Source organism: Dendropsophus ebraccatus, chromosome 15 (assembly GCF_027789765.1).
Source record: "Dendropsophus ebraccatus isolate aDenEbr1 chromosome 15, aDenEbr1.pat, whole genome shotgun sequence".
Lineage (NCBI taxonomy): Eukaryota > Metazoa > Chordata > Amphibia > Anura > Hylidae > Dendropsophus > Dendropsophus ebraccatus.
In genome coordinates, this window is record NC_091468.1 from 22,898,867 (window position 1) to 22,926,423 (window position 27,557).

At 42.3% G+C, this 27,557-nt stretch overlaps 1 protein-coding gene across 6 annotated transcripts; it reads left to right on the forward strand.

Annotated features, from left to right (window-relative positions):
* Positions 1-842: 842 nt before the first annotated feature.
* On the forward strand, positions 843-26,174 carry LOC138774336 (nuclear RNA export factor 1-like). 6 transcript variants are annotated; one of them, XM_069955092.1, is made up of 22 exons: positions 843-978; positions 3,899-3,953; positions 4,758-4,820; positions 4,912-5,011; positions 7,466-7,549; positions 8,610-8,714; positions 8,818-8,928; positions 11,251-11,320; positions 13,959-14,047; positions 14,323-14,430; positions 15,416-15,525; positions 15,633-15,669; positions 16,260-16,328; positions 16,579-16,634; positions 17,035-17,142; positions 17,745-17,806; positions 19,149-19,264; positions 20,629-20,671; positions 21,052-21,127; positions 22,694-22,876; positions 24,511-24,571; positions 25,562-26,174. In XM_069955092.1, the coding sequence occupies exons 1-22, from the start codon at positions 942-944 to the stop codon at positions 25,625-25,627; spliced, it is 1,809 nt and encodes a 602-aa protein (XP_069811193.1). In that variant the 5' UTR covers positions 843-941; the 3' UTR covers positions 25,628-26,174. The 6 variants fall into 6 exon arrangements, with proteins under 6 accessions (XP_069811193.1, XP_069811194.1, XP_069811195.1 ...); XM_069955093.1 differs by having other exon boundaries at positions 845-978; positions 4,761-4,820; XM_069955094.1 differs by having other exon boundaries at positions 847-953.
* The last annotated feature ends 1,383 nt before the right edge of the window (positions 26,175-27,557 follow it).

Below are 27,557 nucleotides of genomic sequence, written 5' to 3' on the forward strand. Positions count from 1 at the left end.
TACACCAGATACATTGGCCTCTTAGTCCTAAGGCTTTGTTCACACTATATATAAACAACGGCCGCTGTTTGACATGTCCTGTGGCCGAAATTACCATACTGGCTACAGGAACATAATTTTATTTTATTTGTATTGAGGGCACATTTGGGTGTGCCTACAATCCAATTAACCATTGAAGCACGCAATGTACAGCCGCCAGAACGACTATACATTGTGTGGACAAAGTGGGAACAACGGCCGTTGTTCCTGCATTAGCCGCCGAAATAATTGACATGTCAATTATTTGTGCAGCCGTAGGGAACAATGGCTGTTGGCGGTGTGGTGTGTGCATGAAATGGGCAGTATTGCATTGATTTCAATGTAATGCCGCCCAGGCTGAAAAGAACGGCCGCTGTTTTAATTGCAAACAGCAGCCATTCGTTTCTTTTCTAACAAAAAAACTACATTGTGTTAACATACCCTTAAAGAGGTACTCCGGGCTAGCTGTATTTTTAGTGTATGGCTGGGGAGGGGGTGGATATAGACCTCCCCACTACCTTAGGGGCATGAAAATGAAAATATAAAATCCTGTTAAACCAGGGATGGGGATCCTTCAGCCCTCCTGCTTGTTGCAAAACTACAATTCCCATCATGCCTGGACAGACAAAGCTTTAGCTTTGGCTGTCCAGGCATGATGGGAATTGTAGTTTTGCAACAGCTGGAGGACTAAAGGATCCCCATCCCTATAAAAGAATAGCGTGCATTTCCTTGGCTGCCATATTTAGCTACACATCACTCTCACTCCGCCATTGGCCCGATAGGTCGGACCCAAGTTCACGATAAGTAAAACTTTATTAACAACTACCAGCGCGGCAGATCTTCCGCTTAGGCGCTTGTTCAGGGGCGGGGACTCTGCTGACGTCATCGGGAGGCGTCGCGCGCGGCTGCTTGCAGGCGTGGTGATGACGTCAGAGGTAAACGTCTCTCCTGCGGCTGGCAGTGAGTACCGGGACTATGAGGGTGCAATGTTATATACCGGCCTGAGTGTCAGGAGCAATGGCGGCCCTGGTCAGATGCATGTAGTCAAGATGGCCACGCTGTGTAGAGGCTTATATAGCACAATGGAGGGTTCTTAGGAAGGGAAACACGACATGGACCCCTTGTACCCCCACAAAGCTTCTCTTATTGACCCCATAGTGCTCTCTTGCAATAATGCAGCCGCCCATATGGTAGTGATACTGTATGTCTGGCCCTGGAAGACAACAATATAAGGGAACAATAGCGCCCCCTCTGGAGGACTTGGTGTAACTATCTCATGGTCATCCATTGGCTTGAACTCAAGTTCACACAGGAAAGACACGCTGCAGATTTTCCCAGTTATCCTCAATAGAGAGAGTCAAAATCCACATCAGATCTGCAGCATTTCTGTCTGGTGTGAATATGTCCTAATAATAAAATAGTCCTTGTTTCTCATAGCCACCAGTTTGACTTTTTTTTAATTTTTTTTTTATTATATCAGAGCAGTATAAAGCGAATAGATCACCAGGTACATCGCTTTGGGTTTCTTCATTAACAGGCTGACGGGGGGGATGGTGGTGGCGCGGTCCATTTTTTTTGAGCCGCTGCCTAGTTCCCCCACATGGCACTAGTCTACTCTGCAGCACTGGCCTGGCACGGATCACTGGGGACTGGCCCACAGGCCCCCATTGTGGCAAAAAAGGGCCAAAGCTTTTCAGATACAAAAATAGTTTAAAAAAAAAAAAAGGCTGTAATTTCTAACATTTTTTTGAACTCTAAGATTATAGCTCAGACTATGATGTGTAAACCAGCCTGAAAACAGAGAACCATCCTGATTGTTTGCTGATGACAGTGCTGACATTATACAGTAATCGTTCAATTTACAGCGGCCTCAGATTACAATATTTTCAACATACAGTGTTCCTTTCTGGACCATCCTACCTTTAGGCCAGACTCAGCATATAATACTACAGTCAGGATCAGATGATCGACCAATAAAAGTGTATACTTTATTGGTAAACCCCTCAGTATTACTTAAAGGAGACCTGACCCCAGCTAGATCCACTTATAAAGACCTCATCTGGCCAAGTCCCACTCCCGGAGTTGGTCCCGGGACGGAGATATCCTGTTCAGAAGCAGGCGCACGCTGTGGACCGGCTCCGGGAGCGGGACTTGGCCAGATGTGGTCTGTATAAGGGGCTCTAACTGGGGGTCGGGAGCCTGTCACCCTGGCACGGGGAGTAACAGGTCTCCTTTAAGTGCATGCAGTGAGTGGCTGTCTAGTATCTCCTATCTACAGTACAGTGTTATACTACATGTCCTGTACTGCTGTGTGTGTCTAGTATCTCCTATCTACAGTACAGTGTTATACTACATGTCCTGTACTGCTGTGTGTGTCTAGTATCTCCTCTCTACAGTACGGTGTGATACTACACGTCCTGTACCGCTATGTGTGTCTAGTATCTCCTCTCTACAGTACAGAGTGATACTACATGTCCTGTACTGCTGTGTGTGTCTAGTATCTCCTCTCTACAGTATAATGTGATACTACATGTGATACTACATGTCCTGTACTGCTGTGTGTCTAGTATCTCCTCCCTACAGTATAGTGTGATACTACATGTCCTGTACTGCTGTGTCTACTTCCTCCTTTCTATAGTACAGTGTGATACTACATGTCTTGTACTGCTGTATGTGTCTAGTATCTCCTCCCTACAGTATAGTGTGATACTACATGTCCTGTACTGCTGTGTGTGTCTAGTATCTCCTCTCTACAGTAAAGAGTGATACTACATGTCCTGTACTGCTGTGTGTCTAGTATCCCCTCTACAGTATAGTGTGATACTACATGTCCTATACTGCTCTTTACCTGGGCCAGGATGAGTTGCACCTTTGGGCACCAGGTGAGAACGGCTTCATCTTACTCTTCTGGGACCCTGTATGAACTGTACAGTACCCTTAAAACAGTCCAGTCCTCTACATAAAAAGTAATGTACAGCTTCCAGTAGCTCTTTTTGACGGTTGTATGTAAGTACTTGCTTTATCCATTTTATTTATCAGATTTTTTTTCTCATTTTGGAATGATATTATGGGGGCTTTAGAACCAATTACCAGTTTTCCATAGAGTATGATGGGAGTTGTAGATTTGTTGCCGCAGGTTGGAGTCAGAATCGGGCTGCATTACACTTGGTGCCGTGCCCATGAGCCAAACCTGATAGGCCAGTGGTTTCTTCTTTCATAGCAGCCACTCTGCCACCTTGACTGAACAACAGACACCATGTAGTCACTCTATCACACAGTGAGAGCATAAGAGCCCCTACACCTGATACCATTGCTGGAGAGGACAGGGCCGCTGGGGTTTGCAAGGGAAGTTGTGAGAACGCTCCCACTAATGGACTAAACATCTTAATGGTCTATCATCTTATCCGGTCATCTGTTCTCTGCTCTGTATGCCCGGGAACACACAGGGGGAGATTTATCATACATGGTGTAAAGTAAAACTGGCTCAGTTGCCCCTAGAAACCAATCAGATTCCACTTATCATTCCTCACAGACTCTTTGGAAAATGAAAGTTGGAATCTGATTGGTTGCTAGGGGCAACTGAGCCAGTTTCACTTTACAGCATGTTTTACATAGAGTTTTACAGTGTGTTTTTCCTGAAATGTGACATACTATTATGTCATGTAGTTGCGGAGGGTGATAACTGTGTATCATAGCTGGCACCTGGGAGGTTAGTTAGTGATGGCGCCCTTTGAAAGTGTCACTTACTGGGCTTTGTATAGCATACAAATACAAGTACGGTAAAATCAGTGCATCAAAAATTGAATAAAAAAGAACCATCATATTATAATGAATAGAAAGTGCACTATTTATGAAGTTAATGTTGATTTTTTTTTTTCAGTTGCAGCTTTAAGAGACCATTTTACTACCATGGAAGAAAACTACTACCAGTTACAGTAAGCGCATAAAGTAGCACATGGGATAAGTTCTTTCTGTGAATGGAAAAGGAAACCTTCAGGCTCTGTCTTGCCACATCCTTTATTCTATATGAGCAGGAGAGGGGATGGCATATCTTTTTTTTGTAATCAGATCTTTTTGTATTAATATTTTTTTGTTTGTGAGAGGATGTCATGTCTGACAGCACTTGAAGCAAAAATGTAGTCTGTTTCCAAGGGCAGCGAGCAGATTTCATAAATATGTATGGGGAAAGAAGCTAGATATAACTCAAGATCAGTTCAGAAACAATAAAGCAAAATATATCCTGTTCTAAAGGGATTCTGTTGGACAACAAAATCCTATGTGCAGGATCTACGGTGGTTCTACTAACACAGGGATGAGCAACCTTAGGCCCTCCAGCTGTTGCGAAACTACACTTCTTATCATGCTTGGACCAAAGCTTTGACTGTCCAGACAAGATGTTAATTGTAGTTTTGCAGAAGCTGGAGGACTGAAGGTTCTCCTTCCCTGGAGTAACAGCACCCCCGTGGATCACATTTACTAATACTTTGAAATACTTAGTGCATGCTTAGACTAGACAGTGTAAGAATCCTTAAAAATTATCACAGTGTATCAGGTGGCTTAAAAAGTACTTGATAAATCCTCGTTATTGGCGCCCAATATCAGGAGCTGTTAGCCCAGGTAAAAGGGCCCTAAATCCAGCATTTAGATCCCACCGGTCAGTGTATTATCATCAGTTCTGTCAGTTCACTAGGAGGCCCCCTTTTAGGTGAAGCTTAATAATGTAAATGTTTTTGCCCCAGCAGAGTGCAGCTATCAGCCAAAGGGAAGCGAGTGGTTAAGGGCCGATACTGCGACCCCGTCCGGTACGTCCTTAGCACATCAGCCTGAGATGACAACATACGTTTTGTGTGCCATTTATATTTGATATATATTTATTTGATCTCTTTTATGCAGGAATCCTTATGGACCTAAGCGCTATAAATATGGGGAGAGTGTGGAGAACTGCAGCAACCAGAAGTATCAGAAACTGAAAAACCTGTGGTTTAAGATAACGGTGCGCCATCATCTAGTGAAGTCTCTGACTCTAAAAGGGAAACGAACAACAGGATAAAAGAGACTGTCCTTCTGTTATGTTCATTAAAGGGAATCTGTCACTAGGTTTATGCCACCTTAAATGAGGGCAGCATAAACTAGTGACAGAAATGCTGAACAGATTAGTGTATTTCTTACATCATTCTGTTCAGTTGTTCTCCTAATATGCAGGAGAATAAGATTCTTGCCACACCCTTCCCCCCGCCCTCCAGCAGCTGATTGACCGGTGACTGCCTATACACAGCATATAGCCAATCAGCAGCTGGTGGGCGGAGTTTTCTGCTTCTCATGAATATTGAGGACTATCTGGGCTCATGCACACAATGGAGAGGTCTACTTATTGCCCGATACACGCTGGAAGTCTGTCCCCAGGTACGTCCTGAGCTATGAAGCACGCTTCATAGTAGTTGGGGGCGGCTGCAGTGAGCAGCCCAGCCCTCACCGTTAATGTTAGGCTGCAGCAATCGTGCTGCATTGTGTCATTAACCCCTTAAGGTGTGACAGGGAGAGTCACCTGTCACTTACCGATCGGGACCCCCGCAGTGTGATTGCGGGGGTCCCGATCGTTGTAACGGACTGCTGGAAGTCTCCCACCTGCCTCCGTACGGTCCGATCTCCGATCTTCCACAGGCAGGCTCAATGAGCAGAACGCCTATTACACTAATCAATGCTATGCCTATGGCATATCAGTGATCAGTGTGTATAATGTAATCAATGAATGTAAAAGCCCCTCCCCCAATAAAAGTTTAATCACCCCCTTTCCCATTATATAAATAAAACATATAAAAATAAATAAATAAACATATAATAAACCGTAGCTTGTGTAATTGTCCAATCTATTAAAATATAATAAGCGTCATCATGAACGGCGTACACAAAAAGAGGGGAAAAAGTGCCAGGATTACCAATTTTTTGCTACATTATATATATATATATATATATATATATATATATATATATATATATATATAAAATTAATAAAAAGTGATCAAAACATTTAATCTTCACAAATATGGTATTAATAAAAACTAGAGATCATGGTGGAAAAAATGACATCTCATACAGCCCTGTAGGTGAAAAAATAAAACCGTTATAAGCGTCACAATAGGCCCATTTTATTAATACAGTGGTGCCTTGGATTACGAGCATAATTCGTTCCGGGACCGTACTTGTAATCCAAATCCACTCTTAAACCAAAGCGAATTTTTCCATAAGAAATCATTCAAATGCAAACAATTGGTTCCACACCAATTGAATAACATGTAAAACTAATGAAACAAACATTCAGAAACAGCAGAATATGTGATATTATAAATTATTGTACAGTAATGGAGAGGATGGGAAACACAAGGGCGGACAGAGACTGCAGGGAGCATGACGGAATGAGCAGGGCAGATGTGGGCACATACATGCAGCACTCTCTGTCTGGGGAGAGAGGGGTTACAGCTATGAAGAGATTACCTCCACAGTCCTGTCCCCTGATGCAAGCCCCAGCCTGAAGTTGATCTGCTATGATTTGGAAGGTGAGGGAGACTTCCTGGGTCAGAGTACAGGGCTGTAGACCCCGCTATGCAGACCATGTCCCTCCCCCACTTGCGCTCCCACCCAGTACAGGGAGCTCTTAAACCAAGTCACAATTTAGAAAAACTGTGAGCTCTTAAACCAAAACGCTCTTAAACCAAGTTACTCTTAAACCAAGGGACCACTGTAATTCATTGCAAAAAAAAAGGATTTAATAGAAAATGTTTAACGTTAGAAAATATGTTTTAAAACCTGCATATGGTTGTGTTTGGACTGACCTATAGAATATTGGGATCATGCCGCTTTTACCATATAGTGCATTACGTAGACACAGGAACCCCCCAAAAGTTACCATATTGCATTCTTTTTCCAATTTCACCAGTTTATATTTTCATAAATAATATTTTGGGGGTTCCATCATACATGTTATGGTAGAATGAAAGACGCCATTACATAGTACACCTATTCCTGAAAAAAACAAGCCCTCACATGGCCTGTAGATAGAAAACTGAAAGTGCTAGAGCTCTTAGAAGGGGAGGAGGGAAAAACGAAAACGCAAAAATGAAAATTTGCGCTGTCCACTGTGTCATTTTGGGCCTGATCCTCAAGGGGTTAAATCTTCAGTTTAATATGTAAATTAGACAGAAAGGTGCACTGGGGATAGGATTACAGCATAAGATTCCACCTGTTTAGCAGACATAGTCATCTATAAACACCTTACATACATAGTGTATCACATTGTAATGTCTGTCCTGTGTGTCAACTGTATTCGCCATGACTGTGTTATTCCTTCTTCTTACATTCCTGAGTCCCGTAAAAAATTGCTGATTTTTCTGATCATTGTTTGTCTCACCTGAGGACGCTGTAACAGAACCCCTTGTCTGTCCGTCAGTAGATCCCTTATGGACGGAAATACAACAAGATGTGGTTACTGAATTCCATTGAACACGAATGCGGCTTTCACTTCCGAGCCTTTCAGGTACGGCTATCCTATATTCCTCCTGTCACTGAGCATTGACCTTAAGGAGGAAATATCATTAGGTTAGTGTAAAACAGTGTATTACTATGAGGCAATGCCTTCCAGGAGTCTCTGCCTGAACGAGCCTTAGATCGTTCACACAGCCCATTGAAGTCAGTTGCAGTCTGCTGCCACCACTCCTATTACACAGAGCAATGGCTTCTGCCTGCCCCACCAGCCTTGGTAGATTATTATATTATTATATCTCTTCTTATATCCAAACATTAGAGATCTATCAATCAAGTCTTTGATCCATGGGTAAATATTTCAGTAAGTGTTCAGTTTCCCTGCAGCGCCACCCCAGGAGGAATAAAGCATTACCCAGTGTTAAAGGAGAAGTCTGGCGAAAATTTTTATTGAAGTATTATATTGCAGCCCAAAAGTTATACAAATTACCAATATACACTTTTTACAGGAAATGCTTATAAAGTGTTTTTTTTTTCCCTGCACTTACTATTGCATCAAGGCTTCGCTTCCTGGATAAAATGGTAATGTCACTTCCTGGATAACATGGTGATGTCACTTCCTGGATAACATGGTGATGTCACTTCCTGGATAACATGGTGATGTCACTTCCTGGATAACATAGTGAGGTCACGACCCGACTCCCAGAGCTGTGCGGCTGTGGCTGCTGGAAAGGATGATAGCAGGGCGACACTGAGCTTCCCTTTTGCCATCATCCTCTCCAGCAGCCACGGCCCGCACAGCTCTGGGAGTCAGGTCGTGATATCACCATGTTATCCAGGAAGTGAAGCCTTGATGCAGTAGTAAGTGCAGGGAAAATAGCACTTTTAAAGCATTTCCCGTAATAAGTGTATATTGGTTATTTGTGTAACTTTTGGGGGGCAATACAATACTTTATTAGAAATTTTCACTGGACTTCTCCTGTGTTGTAATGCAGGACAGGACAGGTCCTCCAGAGAGAGACACACACAAGCCTTTGTAGCAGCTCTCGCCAAGGAAAAGGACACCCGTAGCGAATATCTATATGTAACATTTAACATTACGTATTTGTCCCCAGTTTCACTATGTAAACAACATGGCTGCTTTCTTCGTGGACAATTTTTCCACCGCCAGATCCCTGGTTCAAGCCTCGAAGAAAATACAAGGTGAAAATTACCACAAGGTACCCGCTCACTTTATTTTACACACTATTAGGCGCAAAATTTGAGGGGAAACTCCTGTAAAGATATCCGTACATTGTGTTTAGTATAATTTCTGTATTGCAGATCATTATTAAAGCAGCACCTTTCTACAGTCTGGAGGAGCCAATGGATATGAATATTCTTGGCCCTTCTGATACAGTGAATTACCTAGATCATAGGGCCCAACGCATCCAGGTAATATTTATTTCCCTCTTTAGGTTTGTAGATTTTTGTATTTTAGTATTAGTGTATTTTTCTAACGGGGTATACCATAAAGGCAGGGTAGGCATATGCCCGTGCAGGAGGGGCCCCGGGGGAGAAGGTAAGAGCGTGTGTCCTTCTGCTTAACCCCTCATTTTTACTTACATGCTGCAACACAAAAAGGGTTAAAAAGCAGAAAACAGAGATCTCTGCTTCACTGCACTGATTACCTCTGACCTCTTCTCCAGCTGCGCAATCAAGTAGGAAAGGAGAATGTGTGTGCAGAGGTCAGGGGTTATCAGTGCACCAGCAGTAAAGTATATATATATATATATATATATATATATATATATATATATATATATACACACACATACACGTACACATGCAGTGCTTTGTGTTGTGCTTTGTGGGGCTGTGTGATTCCTAGCTACGCCCCTGAGTATACATATTTTTTTTAATCAGATAACTTTTTATTAACCTTCTCATTGCATTATAGATAACAGCATCTCCATACATTTACATTATATATCCACACGAGTCAGACTAATGTTTTTAGAGCAGAGTGGTGGTCTGTAACCAAGACAACAAGCTGTCAACAATGTGAGGGAAAAAGCAGCATATCAGGAGAAGGAGGCAAGTTTGCTAAATGAATGTATTTACAACCGCCCCCATCAAACACACACTTCAATTAAGATACATTTTTTTAGTAAAACCATAAAAATCATAAAAAGAAAAATTCTGCACTGTTATGCAGATTTGAGTAGTATAGACGCCATATGTATAACCCAGCGTGTATCGTACTCTCCAAGAAGGTTCAGGAAATAAGGTGATTTATATGGTAAAGATAGATGGTGCCTGCATGCTCTCTGTGCTGCCATCTGTTTCCCACGAAAAATGGATCAGCAGGTGACAGAGACCTCTGTGCTCTGGAGCGTGCCATGCCAACTACATGCACTGTTCACTAGATGGGCACTGACACCTAACGGCATGTGTGATATTCGGTGTCTGGTAGCTTTCAGGATCATCTTTATGTTTGTTTTTTTTTTTTTTAAAGAATTTATTCAACCATTTTGCACAGATAACAATCAACATGATTCGTTGGCAGATTACATATATTAGACAGTAGTACACAAAATGAATATGGTATAATAATAGTGCAGAACATCCTGTATTTGTACACAAGAAGCAAGATATTGTGTAACTACCAAGATAATGGAGGTTGAGTATCAGGTATACCGCTAACCACTGTAAAACATAAACTAAATACACATAACATCATACACACAGACACATACAAGGTGCCCCCCCCCCCCATCAATGAACACACAGTCCTAGGTTAACCTCGTCTTTATGTTGTTCATTTTATTACATTACATTAAGGGAAAAAAATAATTTGCTATATCTTGTAATACCTGTTGCGATATGGTGGTGTGACTGCTAGTGCACAGAGTTTTGAGTATTGCGGCTTTTTATACCATATGTTTTTTTATACAATGTCAGGCTTTATCATTATCCAGTGTAGACAATATTGAATAACACCTACTAGGACTATACTGTAGTTGGCAGCAGCTACTGTCTGGTCTCCTTGTTATGACCATATAACCCGGGACTAATATCTTTCCATATTGGGTATACGACTCACTATTCTGACAGCACAGCAACAATTTATTGGCTCCTCTTAGATTACATAAGCTTGTTGATCCAACACAGTTTTTGTCCTATATGGAGGCACCTGATGCAAAAAATGATGCATGCACCAAAGTTTCGCTATGCAGGATAGTTCACATGCCTGGTGATGTGTCCCATCCCAGCCTGTGGGGCACCAGGTGGCCACATCAAGCTTGTTGCATCCAGAGTTCCTATCCGGATGTCCCCAAATCACCAGACATATGGTATTTGTGTCCAGACTAATGCTGTGAACCACAAAAAAAACATATTTAAAGGGAATCTGTTACTCTGTTTATGGTGCCTTAAAGGGGACCAATCAGCAGAAATATTGGGCTGATTTTGTTCCATGCAGCACTGTATAAAGCTCCAGTGCAGCCATTCTTCTAATATGCAGGAGAATGGACCTTGTGGCACACCACTCCCTCCACCCTAGATACAGTATAGATAGACAACTGCCAATCAGTAACTGGCGGGCAGTGTGTGCTGGTGCACAATAATATCGAGGACTAGTGAGCACACGCACATGTCCTCACTATTCAGGCGGAGATAGGACACCATAAACCTACTGATAGTCTCCTTAACTGCACTTTAATACATTTCACCTTAACTGCACTTTAATACATTTCACCTGTCACCTTCTTACAGTCTTGTCTTTGGAAAAGATACGACCAGTCATTGGAAAGCCTTGACCTAAGCGATCTGGTAAATGATCCTGGTAAGAAGTATCTTGTAATGTCTATCGCTATGATGTCTGTCGCTTGGTGGGGAATTTTAGGGGGGATTAGGGAAGGGGAGGTACAGCGACATTACTGATCGCCATGTATGTTTTTGATGGGGAGAGTAGTTTACATAAAGAGGTGATGGGGAGAGTAGTTTACATAAAGAGATGATGGGGAGAGTAGTTTACATAAAACAAACTCTTTATTGTGAATTACGCCTTGATCTGATGAGGAGGGCTTCCTTGATATGTGTAATCCACAATAGAGATTTTATTTCAGTGCTTCTCAATTCCAGTCCTCATACCTCACCAAACAGGTTATGTTTTGAGATTTTCCTTAGTATTTCACAGGTGATATAATTATACTCGGTGCACCAGGTATTCTCACAGGTGATCTTTGTATGGGAAATCCTCAAAACATGACCTGTTGGTGAGGCCTGAGGACTGGAATTGAGAAGCACTGGTCTATTTTATGTGAAACACTCTCCCATTCGTCCTTGGTGCAGCAACTATCCTTCAGTCGGCCAGCGCCGGGCTTTCTGCCACACTGGACCTCCAGTGTGCTAAATTCCTCCTTTATTTGAATCAGCTAATTTTTATTAAACCTTTATGGACAGCAAAAGAAATGTACAATATTAACATCGCGAAATGTTTGACGATACATTATACAGTTTAATGGAGATTAATCAACCAGCAAATGTATTGTCAATATTTCTCTTTTTCTTTCTTGGTTTTCAATCAGATCTCTGGCCGTCGCTGGCCACCTCCTCCAAAATGATTGGCAGTGGGGGATGGGCTAAAGATGCAGCAGCAGCCAGAAAGTGTGGTGGGCTAAGGCTGTGCAGGGTGGGCACAGGAGAATACACACAGTGATGTCACAGTACAGGGATAATCCACACATTGATGTCACAGTACAGAGATAATACAGAGATGTCACAGTACAAGGATAATACACACAGTGATGTCACAGTACAGAGATAATACAGTGATGTCACAGTACAGGGATAATACACACAGTGATGTCACAGTACAGAGATAATACAGAGATGTCACAGTACAAGGATAATACACACAGTGATGTCACAGTACAGAGATAATACAGTGATGTCCCAGTACAGGGATAATACACACAGTGATGTCCCAGTACAGGGATAATACACACAGTGATGTCCCAGTACAGGGATAATACACAGCGATGTCACAGTACAGTAATAATACACAGTGATGTCCCAGTACAGGGATTGTAAACCCCCAGTGATGTCCCAGTACGGGGATAATACACAGTGATGTCACAGTACAGGGATAATACACAGTGATGTCACAGTACAGGGATAATACACAGTGATGTCACAGTACAGGGATAATACACATTGATGTCACAGCACAGGAATAATACACACAGTGATGTCACAGTATAGGGATAATACACACAGTGATGTCACAGTACAGGGATAATACACCCAGTGATGTCACAGTACAGGGATAATACACCCAGTGATGTCACAGTACAGGGATAATACACCCAGTGATGTCACAGTACAGGGATAGTAGACCCAGTGATGTCACAGTACAGGGATAGTACACCCAGTGATGTCACAGTTCAGGGATAATACACAGTGATGTCACAGTTCAGGGATAATACACACAGTGATGTCACAGTACAGGGATAATAAATGGTGGTGTAATAATGCAAATAGTAGTGTTATAGAGAATAGATAAACATGCAACAGAACCCATAGGACCCCATATTAACGGACCTGTCTTAGCGGACATAGCCCCTTAGTTGAACCCCTGTACTACAGGCAGATGGAGTTGTGTTATGTGTAATAGTGGTGAGCAGCCTGCTATCTGCTTGTGCTGGGTATGAGGCCTGTATGGCCGGCAGCATTAGGAGGCGGTTGGGGCAGGATTCCTGGTATTAAATGTCGGTGCAGTAAGGTTAATGCAATTAACCCCCAGACCCTGCGGCGGCAGCGGCTCAATGTCAGGCACACCGAGATGCCCATTGTGACGTTACTGTTTGCTACATTGTTTTCTGGCAGCGTTCCCTGGTAGTAATTGCTTTTAGCGAGCAGCAGTCTGTGTCATTTCTGACTGAGTTGCAGCCATTGGTTATATTGTATGCGCGCGGTGAGTATCTCTGTGAATGGAGGCTGCAACCTTCCAGGATGTGTTTAGTGTGCGTGGAAAGCAAAATGGATTGTGACTCCAAGAAAATGCATTACGGCTTTGTGATGTGAGGTCTCATGTGAATTCAGGTTATCTGTGTACAGACGCCACTGCTGAAAGGAGGCTGCTGCCACCCTCAAGTGGAGAGTCCAGGGTATAGCAGGCCAGTCATATGTGTACAAGTATGGTGGTGAGAAATCACATGGTCATCATATGGCTAATCTACAGATACTATTGTGTGAATATGTGTATACATGATATTATTTACCCTGTAATATACTGCGGAGCTGTACTCACTATTCTGCTGGTGGGGTCACTGTATACAAACATTACCTATCCTGTACTGATCCTGAGTTACATCCTGTATTATACTCCAGAGCTGCATTCACTATTCTGCTGGTGCAGTCACCATGTACTTTCATTGTGTTAACCTACACTGGATGTAATGTCCTTTTTCTTTCCACAGATTTGCTTTCTGCCAACATCTTCCTGTCAGTGAGCAGTGCATCAGCAGCAGAAATCGTCTTACAGATCATCTCCGAGTATTACCCCCAGGTAACAATGAATGCAGTCTGGTGCCCATCTGCTCACAATATTATTATAACACACATTATGGGCAGACGTACTAGTCACTTGAAGTGAATGGGATAACATATAACTTGGATGCAGCCCAGAAACATCATGTAAACAGTGTTTTACGCCTAGTCCCTGTCCACCTGACCCCAGTATGAGTAGAGCAGACCAGACCCTCCATTTTTCGCATTTTCACGTTTTTTTTTTCCTTGAACCTCCAGGCTGTTCTGTGAGATACTTCTTTCTCTTATTTGCAGCTTCTGTCTCTGAATCTAAGTCACAACAGTCTCTCTAAGCTGACCGGATTTGCTCACCTCTTCAACCTGACGCCTCATCTGCAGAGTCTAAACCTCTCCTACAATATGGTGCGCGGCTTTCTTGTGAGGTTATTGAGGTTCTCTATGGACGCACAACAGTTCTGGAATAAAACTCTAGAATTACAAGAGGAGACCATGATAAAATAATGCATATACCATATCAACCTCCTACCCAATACACACCATATATATTTCTTATAAAGGACAGCAACATATACACAGATCTCCAACCTGTGACTCTACAGCTGTTGTTGGTTTGCACACAGACTGCCAGGGCTTGCTGGGAGTTGTAGGTTTGCACACAGACTGCCAGAGCATGCTGGGAGTTGTAGGTTTGCACACAGACTGCCAGGGCATGCTGGGAGTTGTAGGTTTGCACACAGACTGCCAGGGCATGCTGGGAGTTGTAGGTTTGCACACAGACTGCCAGAGCATGCTGGGAGTTGTAGGTTTGCACACAGACTGCCAGGACTTGCTGGGAGTTGTAGGTTTGCATTCAGACTGCCAGGGCATGCTGGGAATTGAAGTTCGGCGACAGTGAGAGAGCCACAAGTTGGAACCTTCTGCTTTACAGCAGGTACATCTAAATACATAAAACTGTGTGATATATGTACTAAGGCAGGAGTGAGGAACCTTTTTCATTAACTTCCAGTTACTTTCCTCCTTTTTTGCAGCAAACCAAAAAATCCTTGCTTAGTAATAGAATAGTTATAAGAAGGAAGGAGGGGGATCCAGCCGGAGTATGTCTCCCTCATTGTGATTGTGGGTGTGCTAGGAGAGAAGGCAGCAAAGGGAAGATGTTTGATTGGTCAGAGAAAACAATTGAGCTCTGACATCACCAGGCAGAGCCCGCCCACTGAGTAAGCGTGGGGAAGGAGTTACTGGGTTTATAATATGGGACAATAGGGCCTTAAAGGGGTTCTTCAGCGTGTCCCAGAGGCAGTAATAAGTTGGATGCAGCTTTGTATTGTGCACCCTATGTAACCTTTACATTCACTGTAGTAAAAAGTCATGTCTGTGTATTGTGTCCTAGCTCTGCAGAGTCCAGGACCTGGATCTGATCCACAACCTGGAGCTGAGGGAGCTGTGGCTGAAAGGAAATCCTTTACACAAGTCTGTAGAGAGCCACTCTGCCTACTACAGGTACCTGGGGGCTATAACTTTTCTTAAATTCTTTTCTTTATTATTTATATAATTAGACCATTAATTAAATTCATATTTCGGATCACTGTTTGTCTTGTTTTTTACAGATTAGTCAACTATCACTTTCCTGCTGTTGAAAAACTGGTAAGGGTTAAGAAAATATATAGGCTTCCATCCGCAGTGTCGGGCAGCAGCTGTCAGCTCTTCACATGAAGGGGGCACAACACTTCTGTCTGCTGCCCAAACTGGAGAGACGAAGGACAGCACAATTGCTGAAGCGGGTATTGTACGTGTATCCTATTGCACGATACCTGGCAGGCATCAGGCGACTTGAACAAGTCTGGCAAAGGAACATCCTGGCATCCAGTGGAACCTGTCCATGCCTGAGATCATTCACAGACCGGAAAGGAGCTGCACGCACTCTTTAAAGTGGTTATCCAGGATTAGAAAAACATGGCTGCTTTCTTCTAGAACTAGCATCGCTCTTGTCCTCAGGTTGTGTGTGGTAGTACAGCTCAGTTCCATTGAAGTGAATGGAGCCAAGATGTAATACCACACATAACCAGAGAACGGGTGTGGCACTGTTTTTCTTTAAAAAGCAGCCATGTTTACCCATTGAAGCTATGCCAGAGATGGAAACAGGGTTAGGGAGATATGAATAATCCAGCACTTGTGCACCACTCTGTATGCACCAGTCCATATTACCCTGCAAACCTCTCGTCTCTCTATTGTAGGATGGGAAGTTTTTAAAAGAGAATCTACATTTTGAGCTAGAAGAACCCAAACCGCTCCCAGAAACAAAGGTATATAGATTATTTTCCCCCTTCATTTTCTTGTATGCTATAACCTAAATGTTGGGGTCACTGTTACCCTCTACAGTACATACTGGGGGTTTGCTTCACATTTCCTATATTCTCGGTTATAAAGAAGAGAGTCAGGAATATTGCCTACACCACCAGTCAGGTGATGGGTTCCTTACATGCCACAAGAAAATGCCTGTCTGTGACTGGACTACACACAAGTAATGTTAACACATTGCATTTTATGTCCTAGGGAAGCTTTTTTGTAAATGATGACATCAAAACTTACCTAGCAAGGTTCCTGCATCGGTAAGCCAAATATTTCTTCATATGAATTGTCTAATATGTATCTGTGGGCTGAATGTGTAAGAATAAAGTGTGCAGACATATTTTTATAGGAGTCAGAGCTGATTCTGATACAGAACCATACATCACCTGCATGCAGCCACCACTAGGGGGAGCTCACTGCATACAGATTTAGCTGTGGCTTCCCATATGAACAGGAGCCATGATGCTTATGTGGCCAGAGCTTTAACCCTTTTTCAGCAGTGACTGGTTAAGTACATGACTCCTTCAGGGCTCCCAGAGACCACTTAGTGCGAGCCATCAGTACGTTGTGATTGCTTTCCCTTAATTTGAATAGCCTCTACTTATTTCCAAGGCTTCACCCTGCAGATTACTGACATTATTCCTGTTGTTCCTCCTCCAGGTACTTCACCTTGTACGATTCTGAGGACCGCAGAGCCCTCCTGCCTTTGTACCACGAGAACTGCTGCTGCTCGTTCAGTTTGCCCAACGTCTTCTATCCAAGAGTCTAGTGGGTGTTGTGGGTAACCTCTACCCCTGAGGTGACATCTATGGTCAGGATGTGATCTCCGCTTGGTGTCAGTGAGTAGGAACATTCCTGGTTACGTCTAGAGGTTGAAAACAACAAAAAAAGAGACTACTGATTCACCAGTCTGATCATTACCAGGAATGTTTCTGGTCACTTACAGCAGACAGGACTTAAAGCCTAAACAGAAAGTATATTAGAAAGTGATTAAATAGGACACTTATCACCCATCCTAGATAGACCCCCACTGATTAGACTTTTTTATATTCTTTCTCTGGATAAGTGTTGTGTGTCTTCTGTTGGAAAACGCTATTAAAATGGGTTTCTGTGATCCTTACTAGTCTGCACAATACAGGGGCTGCAGCTTTTGGTGTAGCACTGTATCCCCTTCACTATTAATCCAGGTACTTCTGTATGGGAGGCTGGGCCAGTACTGCTCTGTCCCTCTCATATGAATTGGACCAAGCTCAGAATAAGCTGCAGTGATAACCACAGTATATGGGGACACCATTGTGAAGTAACGCTGCTGTAGTCTTATGTGGTGTCAGGCTGGATGAGTGTTGTAACACAGCTCTGTCTATGTTCAGCTTTGATCAGATTAAAGAATACTGGAAGGAGAACCGGAACCATCTGAGAGTGAGGAGACCAGGTACGGACATTGATTTAGAATTTAGGAAATAGCAAATGGCCTGGAATAAAAAGCTGTCTGCCTGTTTCTTATTCTTATTATTAGTCTCTGGGGTCTTCCCCTTCTGGTCCTTTAGTATTCAGGCTGAAGGCAGATGAGAGATTTCTGGAGGGGCAGAACTACCACTGTAGGGGCCCGGTGGCCTGCTCAGCCCTGTTATGTCCCTAGTTAGCTTTGTCATAAAACTGGCTAACCTTACATCTTTGTTTGTTTGTGTATGTCAGCAGTGTCTCAAATGATTGAAGATGTTCTGCAGAAGCTGCTGTGTATGCTGAGCTCTGATTTTTAACTGTACTTCCCCCTACCCCATGGAAGATGTTCCCCCCTATATTTTGCCCCATTTTGCACATCAGTAGTATTTCTCGTGATTGACGGGTCTGCTTCCAAAGAGTTTCGGCAGCAGCTGCTATTAATGTTAAGTTCTGATTTTCAAAGCCACGATCGTCTACCATATGGGCTCTGTACTGGAAGATGTCTTCCCTCTGTCCTGTCCCCTCTTATTATACTTCTGCTCTTAAACTCCTCATAACGTTCACTTTCAGAGATATTCTGCAGCGGCTGCTATTGACGCTAGGCGTTACTCTTTAATTACATATTTGTATAATGTAGTATAGAATGTATTTAGATGTACATCCCAAGTATGTATACAATGATCAGTGGACTATGCAAACAATAAGGTATGTGAAAAAATACACAGAAAGATCTGTTACCCACAAACAGTAAATTATGGCAGTATGCCCTGGATCGCCAGATGCCTCTGCCCCCACATGCGTTTGGGTGTCTGCCTTTGTCAAGGGGTTGACAAACTTCTAAACACGTCAGGGCACGGGTGCATGACGATCACTTTGATCGTCTGACTGCTGATATCCAATCAGAAGATACAGCCAAGAGGTGGCAGCATGCGTTTTTTTCTGGCTGTCAATTAAATCCCACTTGTTCACTTCATTAGAGTCTGGAGCGTTCGAGTTGCATGTTCAGCCATCTGGCGGTTGGAACACACTGCCGCACACTCCATTGTCCCCCGGCTGTAGCTCGGGATTGCAGCAGGTCTCCGCACTCACTGTGATCAGTAACGTCTGACATGTCTGAGGGGAGGCATAGGTTACTCCAAATGACAGTAATGCCTTCAATTACTGCTATGATAGTCACTGATAACAATACTTGACGGCTGGGCTATGGGGCCAGCCATTTCTAGTTATGCCCCTAGATTTCTGTATACTGAGCGGTGTGAAGAGGGGTGCAGTGTATATTTATTACTATTGCTTTCATTACTGTTTGGTGATGTATTTCTGTTACTTTCTAGAAGTGAGACGTCAGCTACTAAAGTATAACAGGCTGCAGGTAGTTGGCTTTTTCTGCAATCTCCCGAATACAGAGCACGACCGCCCGTCCATGACCCTGGATGTCACTTTCCAGACTGTAAGTGTCACCTTCTCCTGCTGGAATAATGAACCACTTTCACCTCCTGGAATTTCTTCTATAGAGATTACTTTCCTGACCCCTGACTACAGAGTCCGTAACTGAGATGCACCCACCCAGAGTTCACACACGGCAGATTTATCGAAGAGATTCCTGCATTCATCCGAATTGGGGTCTTGGCATCAAGTATATGGATTTCTGCAAACCCAATTAAGATGAGTGAAAAGCAAAATCTGCTACGTCTCGATATATACCTTATAGTGAACCAACATGTTAGAGATCACTGCAGTCAGTGGACAAGGATTTTTGACAACTGATAGTCCTGTGGAGTAGCATCTCCCAGGCTGATATATCAGTAAATCATTATTTTCCCAGCATCCTATACAGCAAAAGCATTGAGGAGCTCTATGAGAAAAACCTATCTTGGAGAACCCTCTCTGATTAATTTTTTTAAAAGAAGAAGAAAAAAAGGACATAGAACATGTAACACACAGGTCGCTATAAATCCTTCAAGGAGAAAAAAAACACCAGATCCCACATAAGATCCAGGCATGACCCTCTCAAGAAATTCAGACCCCTAGAGTAAAGAACCATGGAAGATCCCATACCAGGCCCCAGATCAGATCCCTTAAATCAGTGCTTCTCAATTCCAGTCCTCAGGCCTCACCAACAGGTCATGTTTTGAGAATATCCCATACAAAGGACACCTGTGAGAATACCTGGTGCACTGAGTATAATTATATCACCTGGGAAATACAACCCCTAAACCAATACAGACCGCAGACCAGACCCATAAACTCATAAAGAGCCAAGAATAGACCCCTAAACTAATAAAGACACAGACCTTACTATAGTAGACTTATTGTAATGTACTGTATTTTTATTCTTTCGTGATTGTAAAGGGAAAAAATATTAAATAAATATTTTAATTAAAAAAATACAAACTCAATACAAAATACAAGACCAGATGCATAAACTGATACAGAACCCCAGACCAGACACCCTAAACTAATACAGATCCCAAATCAGACACCTAAACTAATACAGACCTAGACCAGACCCCTAAACTAATGTACACCCCAGACAAGACCCCTAAAGTAATAAAGACCCCTGACCCCCAAATTGACCCCAGACCAGATATCCTTATTTTTCTAGAACACCTGAATTTTTCAAATCCCAGCCCAAACCACTAAGACATTCCTCTAAAAGATATCCAGCCCCAGATTGTTGGTGAAGCGCTGCCGCTGTATCCACCAGGGTCTTCCCGTAACCTCGTGTATAGGTCAGCTTTTAGAGGACATGATCATAGATTCCCTTCAGCTTCGCTCTCTTCTCATGTATATTATATACTGTTTGCTCCCCAGACATCCATCATGTGCTTCACTGTTGAAGGAAGGTTCAAGGAAGGTGAGTTGGTGTGTATATAGGTTATTTAACATTTTCTCACAGTATTTGCTGTCTGTCTGTGAATGGAAACTTTTACACTTATCGAGGTAAAACATATATCAATCCTCTCACAGCTGCAGGTTTGTTACAGTTTAGCAGATCATTCTCTAGTAATAAGAAGCCCAGTACTAGCCAGACTGGTTTTTAATCTCTGAATCTGTACAAGAATGTTCTGATTCTCTAACAGCAAGCAGAGGTGATGTTCACTGTGAGGAATTAAAATGTATTTTATACAGTAAATAAGATTTAAAACTGAAATAAATTCCCTTAAGTCTTTGTATGATTTGGGGAGCAGGAGATGTGGTTTTGTACAGAAAGATTAATGTGCTTTTACTTGACAGTAAACACGAGCTGCGGCAAGATACCATTCGTCTCTTTCAGAAGAACCTTCATCATTGTTCCAGCCTCACAAGACAGGTATGGACCTGAAGTGTTTTATGAATACAGGTCCTATGTGGGCCTGTGTGTTTTAATGGTAAAATAACCCCTGTGTAGTCTGATCCTGCAGTTATTGTTTTGTTTTGTATTTTCATCTGCATCTTGCAAACCACCCAATTTTGTGATTGTAGTGGAAGGAAGTAAATGAAAACCAGACTACACAATTTGTAGTCTGTTACCATGGAGACACACAGGTCTGAATAATTGTGGTAGAAATAATAATAATTTTTATTTGTATAGCGCCAACAGATTCCGCAGCACTTTACAATTTTGGGGGTACATACATAGACACATCACACATCACAGAGATATACCGTATTTTCATCTTATATGCCGAGTATGGTCGTCCCATGCGGTGGGGGGGCTCAAAATGGCCCCATCCCCACCGTATGGGGCGACCGCTATAAAAAAAAACAAACATTTAACTCACCTAGGGCCTGTTCCCGGCGCAGGCAGTGTGACGATCGCCAAACCTCTTCCTAGCAGCCGAGCGTCTCATCGGAGAGGCTCGGCTGCTGGGAGAGCTTCGGGAGAATGAGAGAGGCGCCGGAAGTTGCCGAAGCCTCTCTCATTCTCCCGAAGTTCTCCCGGCAGCTGAGCTTCTCCGAGCCTCTCCGATGAGACGCTCTGCTGCTGCTAGGAAGAGGTTTGGCGATCTCCGGCGCAGGTAGTGTACGTCACACTGCCTGCGCCGAGAACGGCACAGGAGGCGGAATGGGCCCCAGGTGAGTTAAATGTTTTTTTGTTGTTGTTGTTTTTTTTTATTTAGCTGCAGTTAACCCCTGCCTGACCGCAGCAGGGATGTGGTCAGGCAGGGGTTAACATTTTCCGGCGTATAAGGCGAACCCCCTGGCAATCTGATTAAAAGTCAGGGGTCGTTTTATACTCCCAGTCGCCTTATATGCCGGAAAATACGGTACATATAATTATCCATACAGTACATTAGGAGTGAGGGCCCTGCTCGCATGCATTAGCTTACAGACTATTTACTTCTTTTTTATTTTATTTTTAAGCTATATTATTATTGTTTTGATTTTTCAAAAATAAATAACAGCGTCCTACATACAAAAGACAACAATAATTTCAAATAAAGAACAGTAAGAAAAAAAAGAGTGTGCTTTTCGTCCATAATGTCCTTTCAAGAAATATGTCAAGTCCAGTTAGTAGTTATGATTAGGTCATACGTTGACAAGAGGACATTGGGGTACACCTTCCATTCCCCCAAACCCTCAATGGTAAGGGTAGGCCCACGCCAACCTTGGAGCATTAGAGACGATAACAACCAATCATCACCCACAATAGCTACATACTCACTCGAATTAGATTGCCCATTTGCAGGTCGGCCAGCAGTAGGAGATTCTTTTTTATTTTATAATCATAGGAACTTTTTGGATGAAAGTGTATATGTATTTATGTATATGTGTTTGCAGGGGACAGGGGAGCGAGCTGCTGCCAGACATAACTTTACCCTCTAGACTCCTATTTTTGTCCCGAATGATATTGGTAATTTGTTTCCATCTTTTCCTCTTTTTTTTTTTTTTTCAGTGCTCAGATTTTAAATGATCAGATGGTTATTCTCAATCCGTATGTCGTTCAGCAAGAAGCATCTTCACATTTATCTCCCAGGTCCACCCTGACGATCTGCAAACAATCCTCTCCCCCAGCAACAAGTGACCTCACCGCATGGTTCTCTAAGCACACAGGGATGAAACCAGACTGGGCTCTTAAGTGAGTGTTACTGTATTATCTGTATGGGGGCAGCCAGGGATGGTGTCAGGGCCGACTCAGCGAGTGAGAACTTAACCTCACTGACATCTGGTTCGCCTTCCTGCTTAAAGGGGTCTCCACCTAAATTTACAGAAAGATGGAGGGGATATGTGGTGTGGGTCCTGACCTATGGATATGCTTTTTGACAACACCATATAAAAGAACACCAGCTAAACACTTAAAGGGAATGTGTCACCTAAATTTTCTTTTACTGATTAGAATCAGAAACAAAAATTATTTTATTCTAATCTGTTTCTATTTTCTGACTTTTTTTATTTTTTTATTTCACTGTTTGTACATTGTTATGGGAGCGGCCATGTTGCATGGGCTGTTCTTGAAAGCATTTAGTGACATGCTTTACAGCAAGACTCGTAGACATAGATGACAATAGACAGACTCTGTCCCCTTAAGATGAATATAAAATATCTTTGAGCCCGCTCTGTGACCTTTGAAAAAGTCATCCCACAGGGAGCTGCTATTGTTTCCGCTATCTACTAGTGTCACATGATGCTGTAATGCTGTATAGATCACTTTACGGCAGCCTCCTCTTATCACTACAGACAGAACAGGAAGTCTCAAGTTAGTTTTAGCCCCAGTGGTGAGAATGAAAACTGCATGATATCAGCATTATTTTATAATATAAATAGAAAAATGGTAAATTAGAAAAAAAGTCACCAAAAACTCTTATTTGTATCAGTCGGGTCTGAGTGCTGAGACTACTAACCAATCTGGAGAACCATCGGGGAGACGACTGCTCTGCCATGCATTCCTCTCACCGCTCTGTGTCTGTGTTGCTGGATGTCTCCATAGATTTACATTATGCAGCCGTCCAGGTTATGTAACACAGACTTCTGGCTCGTTCTACTGATTGGTCGCGGTCTAAACACAGACCCAGACCGGTCAAAACTTTTCCCTTTTCTCTTGGACATGTCAAAAGTTTTTTTCTAATAACAGATACAAATTAGTCCTTGTTTAATGAACATATGTAATGTATTTTGGAGATATCTGCTTGCTGTCAGTGAATGCAAACATTCTTCTTTATCTCTAGAGCAGTGCTCCTCAACTTGTGACTCTCTAGCTTTTGCAAAAAGCGCAAGCTATATAATTATGTATGCAGGGAGCGTCCTCTAGTGGAGTTTGCATGCAGTGATATGGCATATCCATGAAGAGCAGCGAATCTGCTGATTGTTTGACATCCACCATGTTGAATGTCTTCGCTGTGTTAAAAAAAAAATAAAAAAAAAAATATATATATATATATATATGAACTTCTAATGAGACGGCACTCTGGATTAAAGTGAAAAAGCAAAGTGTTTTATTCACCCATCAGTTGTGACGTTTCGATCTACTCCATGAGATCTTTTTCAAGCTCATGGAGTAGATCGAAACGTCGCAACTGATGGGTGAATAAAACACTTTGCTTTTTCACTTTAATCCAGAGTGCCGTCTCATTAGAAGTTCTTTTGTGAATCCGGGAGCCTTGGATCTGGCAACCTGGGACTTGTGCACCCACCTGAGCCTTAGAGCCACACAGTGCCGTTCAGCAACCAACCACTCTCTCTCTATATATATATGTGTGTGTTGCCTCCATATAGATGTCTTCAAGACAACAACTGGGACATGCAGCAAGCAGAGGAAATATTTCATGCCCTAAAGGTAATTCTATGGCTTTAGAATGTCTTTACTGAACAGAGCCAAAAGCTTGAACCTGTGGTGTAGTGGAAAGTCTTATGCTGCGTTTACACGAAACGATAATTGGCCCGATCGTACGATTAACGATGTCGGAGTAACGATTTTTTTTTTTAATACCGATCAGCGTTTAGACGGTAAGATATATCGTACGGAAAATTCATTTTGCGATCGTTTTGCGATTGCTTAAGCCTGTCTCGCACATAGGATAAATCGGTGAACGACTGTTTACACGGAACGATATGCAAATTTTTTACGAACTATGATTTTAGAACATGTTGTAAGATCAAAATGAACGATTTCTCGTTCGCCGTTTGATCGTTTGCAGCGTTTACACGTACGATTATCGTTCGAATTCGATCGTTATCGTGCGAATTCGCACAATAATCGTTCTGTGTAAACGCAGCATTAGAACAATAAAACGATTTGTTTCAATGTGTCTTATTAGGGTGTATAAAACATACAGCCAAAGAGGGAGGGGATAAAAGATTATAATGTATTACTTATTTGTAGGATCAGGGAGAACTAGCTGATCAGAGGGGTCCAACTGCTGGGATCTCCCACCAGACACCAGAACGGAGGTCCCCTGGCCAGTGGGTCATCGCAGCAGTTGTGTGCACGCTCAGCTACTTATAGCATTGGTGTCACACTTGTGGCCCTCCACCTATTGCTAAACTACAATTCCTTTCATGCCTGAACAGTCAAAGTGCTTTGGCTTTGTGTATCCTGGCATGATAGGAATTCTAGTTTTTCTACAGCTTAAAAGTTCAGGTATGGGATTTCAGTAATAGCCAAGTAGAGAACTCGGCTACTAGAAATCCTATTGAGTGTGAATGCTGCTCTCGTTCATCTGTTCCTACTCATCCCTATCAAATTTTTGCAGGTGCTTTTTCTTTAAGTAGATTTACTAGCTGTTTTTCTTATAGAAGCTTTTTATCCCTTTGTTCCCTTTAAAAGAACCAGGGTATCATTCCTCCGGAGGCCTTTGAAGTTGAGGAGATGGCAGGCAGCATGTCTGGATGAGCTGGATGAGCTCCATCGCTGACCAGAGTTCTGTTTCCTTGGAGGAGATTCCTTATTTATTTTATTGTTCTATTCCTGGAACAGAGACTTCAGAGTGTATGTCCTTGTGTTTGTCTCATTGGGGCCCAGTCTAGATGACCATAATGGGGAACCACAGTTTAGTATCTGTATTACAAGTGTAAGATTGAACCCTACCACTGCGGACCATAGCTTAGCATCCACATGACAACTGCTAAACCAAATCCCTCCCCTGCAGTTCACCACCATCTTATGATCAAGGTTTGATATCAGTCCAGTTTACTTCAACTGTAAGATGTAAAATGTGGTCCTGGTATTGGAATGGTGCCCAAGGTTCGACAGAAATTCTGCACTGTTCTGTTCTTTGTACGAATTTGTGAGTTTTGTATGGGGGAAAAATATATATAAATATTGTTAATTTGTGAGTTTTGTATGGGGGGAATATTGTTAAATATATTATAGGTTTTTAGTGTGAACGTTCATTTGTGTCTTACAAAACATCCATTAAAGGAAGTGTTCTGATACTGAATTGTATTGTGTTCTGTGATACAGCCGTCTTCAGGAGGTGATTACATGACTTAGATTATTAACAAGGCAGAGCATGGCACAGATTCCCTTCAGTTTTGCTGTAGTATGTTACCATTTATTGTAACTTTATGAAGTAACAATGGTATTATCCAATGCATACTAACAAGCCTACTAAACCTGTTATCACGTTACATCTAATGACTAAATATACCGGGATGTCAAAGGTCCCATAGATGACATAACTTATTTATGTAGGCCATTTACAGAACGCCATTCTACAACGCTATATAGTTCTGGTAAACAAATCTACAACAAAGTGACACATATCAAAGTTACCCAAATTACATGCAAAACAATTAGTACAATTGCACTAATTGTTTTGCATGTAATTTGGTTAAATTTGATGTGTGTCACTTTGTCGTGGATTTGTTTACAGAACTATATAGTGTTGTAGAATGGTGTCATGTGGTTATCAATAGCAATTAGATTATGAGGACATGTATGAAAACCATCTAGCTCTAAACTTTCTTTGTTGCTCATTGCAACCACACAGAACACCATTTTTTTTTTTCGAGAACCATTCTTAAACAACTATTCTAATCATCTGTGGGATCTATGATATGACAGTGTATTTAGTGATTAGATGTAACGTGACATTAATAAACACGTTTAGGGTACGTTCACACGTACTGGATCCGCAGCGGATTTGATGCTGCGAGTTAGCAGCGAAATCCGCTGCGGATCCAGTACTGGCTCCCATACATGCAGCGGTTCCGCTGTGTGTATGGGACTCAGCCCCTTTAACCCCTACGCCGCCGGCCAAAAGCCTAAAAACACAGAAAGGATCTGTTCACACAATGGTGAAATTGAGTGGATGGCCGCCATATAACAGTAAATAACAGCCATTATTTCAATATAACAGCCGTTTTCTAAAATAACAGCAAATATTTGCCATTAAATGGCGGCCATCCACTCAATTTCAACATTGTGTGAACAGATCCTTTCTGTGTTTTTAATCCACTTCTGGTTTTGGTTGCAATACTGACTGAAATATACATATACTGACTGAAATATACGTAGTGTGAACGCAGCCTAAAACCTACAGACCCACATGAGCCCTTATTATTTGTGTCACTAATTGTACTTTGCAATAACAGGCTAAATTTTTGCATCAAATATGCTGCGAAACCAAAATAAATTGAAAAAAATATATATTTTTCTTTTTTTGGGGGGGCTTCATTTTTACGCTGTGTGTCCTATGGAAAAACTGACATGTTATATATGTTCCTCAAGTTGTTGCGATTACATCGATATGTAACTTGTATAACTTTTATTGTATCTGATGGCCGGTAAAAAATTCAAATCATTGTTAACAAATATATGT